This window comes from Nerophis lumbriciformis, linkage group LG13 (assembly GCF_033978685.3).
Source record: "Nerophis lumbriciformis linkage group LG13, RoL_Nlum_v2.1, whole genome shotgun sequence".
Classification (NCBI taxonomy): domain Eukaryota; kingdom Metazoa; phylum Chordata; class Actinopteri; order Syngnathiformes; family Syngnathidae; genus Nerophis; species Nerophis lumbriciformis.
This window is the reverse complement of record NC_084560.2, coordinates 18,232,921-18,244,618: the sequence shown is the minus strand read 5'-3', so window position 1 is coordinate 18,244,618 and position 11,698 is coordinate 18,232,921. Positions and strand designations below refer to the sequence as shown.

At 40.3% G+C, this 11,698-nt stretch overlaps 1 protein-coding gene across 4 annotated transcripts in view; it reads right to left on the bottom strand.

Annotated features, from left to right (window-relative positions):
• Positions 1–9,314: 9,314 nt before the first annotated feature.
• osbpl6 (oxysterol binding protein-like 6) overlaps positions 9,315–11,698 on the bottom strand; it is a 70,163-nt gene continuing 67,779 nt past the window's right edge. For all 4 annotated transcript variants that reach the window (XM_061971576.2, XM_061971577.2, XM_061971578.2 and 1 more), the window contains one exon: positions 9,315–11,275. In XM_061971576.2, coding sequence (XP_061827560.1) covers positions 11,164–11,275 — 112 coding nt within the window. In that variant the 3' untranslated portion in view covers positions 9,315–11,163. The remainder of the gene's footprint in view (positions 11,276–11,698) is intronic.

Here is an 11,698-nt window from a genome sequence, read left to right as displayed (position 1 = left end):
TATATTGGGAATTGTTGATTTGAGATACAATTGGACTGGACTCTCACTATTATGTTAGATCCACTATGGACTGGACTCTCACAATATTATGTTAGATCCACTATGGACTGGACTCTCACAATATTATGTTCGATCCACTATAGATCCACTATAGACTGGACTCACAATATTATGTTAGATCCACTATGGACTGGACTCTCACTATTATGTTAGATCCACTATGGACTGGACTCTCACTATTATGTTAGATCCACTATGGACTGGACTCTCACAATATTATGTTAGATCCACTATGGACTGGACTCTCACAATATTATGTTCGATCCACTATAGATCCACTATTGACTGGACTCACAATATTATGTTAGATCCACTATGGACTGGACTCTCACTATTATGTTAGATCCAGTATGGACTGGACTCTCACTATTATGTTAGATCCACTATGGACTGGACTCTCACTATTATGTTAGATCCACTATGGACTGGACTCTCACAATATTATGCTAGATCCACTATGGACTGGACTCTCACAATATTATGTTTCGATTCACTATGGACTGAACTGTCACACTATTATGTTAGATCCACTATGGACTGGACTCTCACTATTATGTTAGATCCACTATGGACTGGACTCTCACAATATTATGTTAGATCCACTATGGACTGGACTCTCACAATATTATGTTAGATCCACTATGGACTGGACTCTCACACTATTATGTTTAGATCCACTATAGACTGGACTGTCACACTATTATGTTAGATCCATTATGGACTGGACTCTCACTATTATGTTAGATCCACTATGGACTGGACTCTCACTATTATGTTAGATCCACTATGGACTGGACTCTCACAATATTACGTTAGATCCACTATGGACTGGACTCTCACTATTATGTTAGATCCACTATGGACTGGACTCTCACAATATTATGTTAGATCCACTATGGACTGGACTCTCACAATATTATGTTCGATCCACTATAGATCCACTATAGACTGGACTCACAATATTATGTTAGATCCACTATGGACTGGACTCTCACTATTATGTTAGATCCACTATGGACTGGACTCTCACTATTATGTTAGATCCACTATGGACTGGACTCTCACAATATTATGTTAGATCCACTATGGACTGGACTCTCACAATATTATGTTCGATCCACTATAGATCCACTATTGACTGGACTCACAATATTATGTTAGATCCACTATGGACTGGACTCTCACTATTATGTTAGATCCAGTATGGACTGGACTCTCACTATTATGTTAGATCCACTATGGACTGGACTCTCACTATTATGTTAGATCCACTATGGACTGGACTCTCACAATATTATGCTAGATCCACTATGGACTGGACTCTCACAATATTATGTTTCGATCCACTATGGACTGAACTGTCACACTATTATGTTAGATCCACTATGGACTGGACTCTCACTATTATGTTAGATCCACTATGGACTGGACTCTCACAATATTATGTTAGATCCACTATGGACTGGACTCTCACAATATTATGTTAGATCCACTATGGACTGGACTCTCACACTATTATGTTTAGATCCACTATAGACTGGACTGTCACACTATTATGTTAGATCCATTATGGACTGGACTCTCACTATTATGTTAGATCCACTATGGACTGGACTCTCACTATTATGTTAGATCCACTATGGACTGGACTCTCACAATATTACGTTAGATCCACTATGGACTGGACTCTCACAATATTATGTTCGATCCACTATAGATCCACTATAGACTGGACTCACAATATTATGTTAGATCCACTATGGACTGGACTCTCACTATTATGTTAGATCCACTATGGACTGGACTCTCACTATTATGTTAGATCCACTATGGACTGGACTCTCACAATATTATGTTAGATCCACTATGGACTGGACTCTCACAATATTATGTTCGATCCACTATTGACTGGACTCACAATATTATGTTCGATCCACTATGGACTGGACTCTCACTATTATGTTAGATCCACTATGGACTGGACTCTCACTATTATGTTAGATCCACTATGGACTGGACTCTCACTATTATGTTAGATCCACTATGGACTGGACTCTCACAATATTATGTTAGATCCACTATGGACTGGACTCTCACAATATTATGTTCGATCCACTATAGATCCACTATAGACTGGACTCACAATATTATGTTAGATCCACTATGGACTGGACTCTCACTATTATGTTAGATCCACTATGGACTGGACTCTCACAATATTATGTTAGATCCACTATGGACTGGACTCTCACAATATTATGTTCGATCCACTATAGATCCACTATTGACTGGACTCACAATATTATGTTAGATCCACTATGGACTGGACTCTCACTATTATGTTAGATCCACTATGGACTGGACTCTCACTATTATGTTAGATCCACTATGGACTGGACTCTCACTATTATGTTAGATCCACTATGGACTGGACTCTCACAATATTATGCTAGATCCACTATGGACTGGACTCTCACAATATTATGTTTCGATCCACTATAGACTGAACTGTCACACTATTATGTTAGATCCACTATGGACTGGACTCTCACTATTATGTTAGATCCACTATGGACTGGTCTCTCACAATATTATGTTCGATCCACTATAGACTGGACTCTCACAATATTATGTTAGATCCACTATGGACTGGACTCTCACAATATTATGTTAGATCCACTATGGACTGGACTCTCACACTATTATGTTTAGATCCACTATAGACTGGACTGTCACACTATTATGTTAGATCCATTATGGACTGGACTCTCACTATTATGTTAGATCCACTATGGACTGGACTCTCACTATTATGTTAGATCCACTATGGACTGGACTCTCACAATATTATGTTAGATCCACTATGGACTGGACTCTCACAATATTATGTTCGATCCACTATAGATCCACTATAGACTGGACTCACAATATTATGTTAGATCCACTATGGACTGGACTCTCACTATTATGTTAGATCCACTATGGACTGGACTCTCACTATTATGTTAGATCCACTATGGACTGGACTCTCACAATATTATGTTAGATCCACTATGGACTGGACTCTCACAATATTATGTTCGATCCACTATAGATCCACTATTGACTGGACTCACAATATTATGTTAGATCCACTATGGACTGGACTCTCACTATTATGTTAGATCCACTATGGACTGGACTCTCACTATTATGTTAGATCCACTATGGACTGGACTCTCACTATTATGTTAGATCCACTATGGACTGGACTCTCACAATATTATGTTTCGATCCACTATGGACTGAACTGTCACACTATTATGTTAGATCCACTATGGACTGGACTCTCACTATTATGTTAGATCCACTATGGACTGGACTCTCACAATATTATGTTAGATCCACTATGGACTGGACTCTCACAATATTATGTTAGATCCACTATGGACTGGACTCTCACACTATTATGTTTAGATCCACTATAGACTGGACTGTCACACTATTATGTTAGATCCATTATGGACTGGACTCTCACTATTATGTTAGATCCACTATGGACTGGACTCTCACTATTATGTTAGATCCACTATGGACTGGACTCTCACAATATTACGTTAGATCCACTATGGACTGGACTCTCACAATATTATGTTCGATCCACTATAGATCCACTATAGACTGGACTCACAATATTATGTTAGATCCACTATGGACTGGACTCTCACTATTATGTTAGATCCACTATGGACTGGACTCTCACTATTATGTTAGATCCACTATGGACTGGACTCTCACAATATTATGTTAGATCCACTATGGACTGGACTCTCACAATATTATGTTCGATCCACTATTGACTGGACTCACAATATTATGTTCGATCCACTATGGACTGGACTCTCACTATTATGTTAGATCCACTATGGACTGGACTCTCACTATTATGTTAGATCCACTATGGACTGGACTCTCACTATTATGTTAGATCCACTATGGACTGGACTCTCACAATATTATGTTAGATCCACTATGGACTGGACTCTCACAATATTATGTTCGATCCACTATAGATCCACTATAGACTGGACTCACAATATTATGTTAGATCCACTATGGACTGGACTCTCACTATTATGTTAGATCCACTATGGACTGGACTCTCACAATATTATGTTAGATCCACTATGGACTGGACTCTCACAATATTATGTTCGATCCACTATAGATCCACTATTGACTGGACTCACAATATTATGTTAGATCCACTATGGACTGGACTCTCACTATTATGTTAGATCCACTATGGACTGGACTCTCACTATTATGTTAGATCCACTATGGACTGGACTCTCACTATTATGTTGGATCCACTATGGACTGGACTCTCACAATATTATGCTAGATCCACTATGGACTGGACTCTCACAATATTATGTTTCGATCCACTATAGACTGAACTGTCACACTATTATGTTAGATCCACTATGGACTGGACTCTCACTATTATGTTAGATCCACTATGGACTGGTCTCTCACAATATTATGTTCGATCCACTATAGACTGGACTCTCACAATATTATGTTAGATCCACTATGGACTGGACTCTCACAATATTATGTTAGATCCACTATGGACTGGACTCTCACACTATTATGTTTAGATCCACTATAGACTGGACTGTCACACTATTATGTTAGATCCATTATGGACTGGACTCTCACTATTATGTTAGATCCACTATGGACTGGACTCTCACTATTATGTTAGATCCACTATGGACTGGACTCTCACAATATTATGTTAGATCCACTATGGACTGGACTCTCACAATATTATGTTCGATCCACTATAGATCCACTATAGACTGGACTCACAATATTATGTTAGATCCACTATGGACTGGACTCTCACTATTATGTTAGATCCACTATGGACTGGACTCTCACTATTATGTTAGATCCACTATGGACTGGACTCTCACAATATTATGTTAGATCCACTATGGACTGGACTCTCACAATATTATGTTCGATCCACTATAGATCCACTATTGACTGGACTCACAATATTATGTTAGATCCACTATGGACTGGACTCTCACTATTATGTTAGATCCACTATGGACTGGACTCTCACTATTATGTTAGATCCACTATGGACTGGACTCTCACTATTATGTTAGATCCACTATGGACTGGACTCTCACAATATTATGCTAGATCCACTATGGACTGGACTCTCACAATATTATGTTTCGATCCACTATAGACTGAACTGTCACACTATTATGTTAGATCCACTATGGACTGGACTCTCACTATTATGTTAGATCCACTATGGACTGGTCTCTCACAATATTATGTTCGATCCACTATAGACTGGACTCTCACAATATTATGTTAGATCCACTATGGACTGGACTCTCACAATATTATGTTAGATCCACTATGGACTGGACTCTCACACTATTATGTTTAGATCCACTATAGACTGGACTGTCACACTATTATGTTAGATCCATCATGGACTGGACTCTCACTATTATGTTAGATCCACTATGGACTGGACTCTCACTATTATGTTAGATCCACTATGGACTGGACTCTCACAATATTATGTTAGATCCACTATGGACTGGACTCTCACAATATTATGTTCGATCCACTATAGACTGGACTCACAATATTATGTTAGATCCACTATGGACTGGACTCTCACTATTATGTTAGATCCACTATGGACTGGACTCTCACAATATTATGCTAGATCCACTATGGACTGGACTCTCACAATATTATGTTTAGATCCACTATAGACTGGACTGTCACACTATTATGTTAGATCCACTATGGACTGGACTCTCACTATTATCTTACATCCACTATGAACTGGACTCTCACAATATTATGTTAGATCCACTATAGACTGGACTCTCACTATTATGTTAGATCCACTATGGACTGGACTCTCACTATTATGTTAGATCCACTATGGACTGGACTCTCACAATATTATGTTACATCCACTATGGACTGGACTCTCACTATTATGTTAGATCCACTATGGACTGGACTCTCACAATATTATGTTAGATCCACTATGGACTGGACTCTCACACTATTATGTTAGATCCACTATGGACTGGACTCTCACACTATTATGTTTAGATCCACTATAGACTGGACTGTCACACTATTATGTTAGATCCACTATGGACTGGACTCTCACTATTATGTTAGATCCACTATGGACTGGACTCTCACTATTATGTTAGATCCACTATGGACTGGACCCTCACAATATTATGCTAGATCCACTATGGACTGGACTCTCACAATATTATGTTTCGATCCACTATAGACTGAACTGTCACACTATTATGTTAGATCCACTATGGACTGGACTCTCACTATTATGTTAGATCCACTATGGACTGGTCTCTCACAATATTATGTTCGATCCACTATAGACTGGACTCTCACAATATTATGTTAGATCCACTATGGACTGGACTCTCACACTATTATGTTTAGATCCACTATAGACTGGACTGTCACACTATTATGTTAGATCCACTATGGACTGGACTCTCACTATTATGTTAGATCCACTATGGACTGGACTCTCACTATTATGTTAGATCCACTATGGACTGGACTCTCACTATTATGTTAGATCCACTATGGACTGGACTCTCACTATTATGTTAGATCCACTATGGACTGGACTCTCACTATTATGTTAGATCCACTATGGACTGGACTATCACTATTATGTTAGATCCACTATGGACTGGACTCTCACTATTATGTTAGATCCACTATGGACTGGACTCTCACAATATTATGTTAGATCCACTATGGACTGGACTCTCACAATATTATGTTAGATCCACTATGGACTGGACTCTCTCAATATTATGTTCGATCCACTATGGACTGGACTCTCACAATATTATGTTCGATCCACTATAGATCCACTATAGACTGGACTCACAATATTATGTTAGATCCACTATAGATCCACTATAGACTGGACTCACAATATTATGTTAGATCCACTATGGACTGGACTCTCACTATTATGCTAGATCCACTATGGACTGGACTCTCACTATTATGTTAGATCCACTATGGACTGGACTCTCACTATTATGTTAGATCCACTATGGACTGGACTCTTACAATATTATGCTAGATCCACTATGGACTGGACTCTCACAATATTATGTTTAGATCCACTATAGACTGGACTGTCACACTATTATGTTAGATCCACTATGGACTGGACTCTCACTATTATGTTAGATCCGCTATGGACTGGACTCTCACTATTATGTTAGATCCACTATGGACTGGACTCTCACTATTATGTTAGATCCACTATGGACTGGACTCTCACTATTATGTTAGATCCACTATGGACTGGACTCTCACTATTATGTTAGATCCACTATGGACTGGACTCTCACTATTATGTTAGATCCACTATGGACTGGACTCTCACAATATTATGTTAGATCCACTATGGACTGGACTCTCACAATATTATGTTAGATCCACTATGGACTGGACTCACAATATTATGTTAGATCCACTATGGACTGGACTCTCACTATTATTTTAGATCCACTATGGACTGGACTCTCACTATTATGTTAGATCCACTATGGACTGGACTCTCACAATATTATGCTAGATCCACTATGGACTGGACTCTCACAATATTATGTTTGGATCCACTATAGACTGGACTGTCACACTATTATGTTAGATCCACTATGGACTGGACTCTCACTATTATCTTACATCCACTATGAACTGGACTCTCACAATATTATGTTAGATCCACTATAGACTGGACTCTCACTATTATGTTAGATCCACTATGGACTGGACTCTCACTATTATGTTAGATCCACTATGGACTGGACTTTCACAATATTATGTTACATCCACTATGGACTGGACTCTCACTATTATGTTAGATCCACTATGGACTGGACTCTCACAATATTATGTTCGATCCACTATAGACTGGACTCTCACAATATTATGTTAGATCCACTATGGACTGGACTCTCACACTATTATGTTAGATCCACTATGGACTGGACTCTCACACTATTATGTTAGATCCACTATGGACTGGACTCTCACTATTATGTTAGATCCACTATGGACTGGACTCTCACTATTATGTTAGATCCACTATGGACTGGACTCTCACAATATTATGTTAGATCCACTATGGACTGGACTCTCACACTATTATGTTCGATCCACTATAGACTGGACTCTCACAATATTATGTTAGATCCACTATGGACTGGACTCTCACACTATTATGTTAGATCCACTATGGACTGGACTCTCACTATTATGTTCGATCCACTATGGACTGGACTCTCACTATTATGTTCGATCCACTATGGACTGGACTCTCACACTATTATGTTAGATCCACTATGGACTGGACTCTCACACTATTATGTTAGATCCACTATGGACTGGACTCTCACTATTATGTTAGATCCACTATGGACTGGACTCTCACTAATATGTTCGATCCACTATGGACTGGACTCTCACACTATTATGTTAGATCCACTATGGACTGGACTCTCACACTATTATGTTAGATCCACTATGAACTGGACTCTCACTATTATGTTAGATCCACTATGGACTAGACTCACAATATTATGCTCGATCCACTCGACGTCCATTGCACCGGTCCCCACATCTGCGGTGCCCTCCAAGGTTTCTCATTGTCATCCCATTGTGTTGAGTTTTTCCTTGCCCTGATGTGGGATCTGAGCCGAGGATGTCGTTGTGGCTTGTGCAGCCCTTTGAGACACTCATGATTTAGGGCTATACAAGTAAACATTGATTGATGATTGATTGAATTGTTGGTATAGCTAGGTTGGTAGAGCGGCCGTGCCAGCAACCTGAGGGTTCCAGGTCCGATCCCCGCTTCCGCCATCCTATTCACTGCCGTTGTGTCCTTGGGCAAGACACTTTACCCACCTGCTTCCAGTGCCACCCACACTGGTTTAGATGTAACTTAGATTTTGGGTTTCACAATGTAAAAGCGCTTTGAGTCACTAGAGAAAAGTGCTATATAAATATAATTCACTTCACTATTGTCCACTTTTTAGCTCCGTCACAGAACCGATTAAGCCTGTAAGTTGAGGTCCTACGGTAGTCATTAAATCAAAAGCAACCTTCTATTCAAATCCCCCCCAGCATTTTTCAGAAGACACAAACAGTTGGGTGAATAAACCACTCACTGGAGGTCCTGTTTTATTAGTACAAGCACTATGTAGCAGGAGTGTACAGTGTGGATGGAAAGATATGTACTTGGTTTAAATTGCACTTTTTAAGAAGGTACCATCAGCTGATGCGCTCCACAAGATGAACAAAGTCCGAATGAGAAGACGGAACCTTTCTGTAAGGCATCTGCAACAATCATTGGCAGGCTACACATGCATGGAGGGGGGCAATTGGTCCGTCGTCCCCCGACTTCTTCTTCTGCGTGTTTATATTTACACTTGTGACCAAGCTGTCTTTAGGTTGGAGGAAGGGTCAAAACTGTCCCGACATGTCAGGTAAGACGTTCAGCTTTATCGTCTCGTTGCAGGTGCGGAGTGTGTGTGTTGTTATGAAATGCGGAACCTTTTACCAGCAGTGTGTGTCAATAATAAACACAGTAAGGCACAGCAAGTGAAACAGATGTTTGTTGTGAGGTGAAGAAGTAGAAATATGCCAGCAAAGCAGATTAACATGTGTTTCTTTGTTTAGAATTGTTTTTTTTATGACTGCCCCTTATTTTAGTGTGTGTGTGGAAAAATACACTGAAAGTAATGTAGCTGTCATTTCAAATCATTGTTCAGCATTAACAATAAGAATCAGACTCCTGCATTTTCTTACACTGACCAGCAGGTGGCTCTGCTGTCCCAGGATGGAGTAGCTGCCTGAACGCAACATGCACTTTATGGACAAAAGTATTAAGACAAAGCTTTTTATCAGGTAATCAGGAGTCGTAGTTGCTTCATTTCACTAATTCAACGCTTCCAACAAACTTCCAGTGCGGTGTAGACCTTTTAGTCTTTCGTGGAACAACTCAAGCCCAGAACAAAGATTGCAATCCAGCCCATCCATCCATTTTCTACCGATTGTCCCTATTGGGGACGCGGGGGGTGCTGGAGCCTGTCTCAGCTGCATTCGGGCGGAAGGCGGAGTACAGCCTGGACAAGTCGCCACCTCATCGCAGCAATCCAGACCATCTCTAAGTCAAGGTGTGTAACCTCTGACCTTAACAATGCCTTTTCCAGGGTTAGCTGCTCCATATATTCTCACCTTTGCTGTCGTTCCCATGATATTTGTTTATACCGTATTTTTCGGACTATAAGTGGCAGTTTTTTTCATAGTTTGGCCGGGCTCCTGTGCGACTTATATATGTTTTTTTCCCTTCTTTATTATGCATTTTCGGCAGGTGCGACTTATACTCCGAAAAATAAGGTACTTGTTGACTTTGGACAGAATTTGAAGAATCTGAGACTGCACAGGTAGATTACTTGCTCTTTGTACTAAAAGTTGCTGGAGTGGGTTTCCCTGCAGTGTAGCAAAGTATGTCCACTCTGTACGGACGGAGCGGCTGCCAGTTGGGCCTTGAACCAGTTCCTCAGACTGATTGAACTGCTGCTTTTACCAACGTGGTGTTCTCTGTGCGGGCTACAACATGATGAGTTTTGACGCGTTCCTCGTATTAAAAGGCAAAAATAAAATCTGCCAAGATATTTTATAAAAATACCTATTTTTCCTCTACAACATGAATGCTATATTAAATATGGCCGGATGCCAGTGAGCGCTTCTCTAAACATGCATGTTACTGGAGTCAAAGATGACAGAATGCTAACTGCGAGTGTCCGTTTAAGGCAAAGGACCGACTCAGGAGTCATGAAAGTAGCTGAGAGAAGACCGACGAGGGACTTGCCCCGACAACCTGGCTTCCGCAAGCACAATGAAGGTGATCCTTGACGAGAATATCAGCAGGCGTTCCTCTTCACACGTTGGTGCTGAGGTAAAGACGCGACAAATGGAGTGAAGGGCGTGTTGCTACCACAGGCTGACTGTAGCTTCCATGTTGATGAAGCCGGGGGTTTTGCGCAGCTCCCAGTACATGTTGTTGGAGACCCATCGCTCCCGGCGATTTGCATCTACCACTTTCCTGAAAGAAAACAATGACACTCTTTTTTTAAGACGGTGATGTAATTGAAGTGCGATATGTGCACTGCAAAAAGTCAGTGTTCAAAAACAAGAAAAAAAAAAATTAAGGGTATTTTATTTGAACTAAGCAAAATGATCTGCCAATAGAACAAGAAAATTCGGCTTGTCAAGACTTTACAAAAAAAGTAAAATTAGTTAAAGTTAAAGTTAAAGTACCAATGATTGTCACACACACACTAGGTGTGGCGAGATTATTCTCTGCATTTGACCCATCACCCGTGATCACCCCCTGGGAGGTGAGGGGAGCAGTGGGCAGCAGCGGTGGCCGCGCCCGGGAATCATTTTGGTGATTTAACCCCCAATTCCAACCCTTGATGCTGAGTGCCAAGCAGGGAGGTAATGGGTCCCATTTTTTTATAGTCTT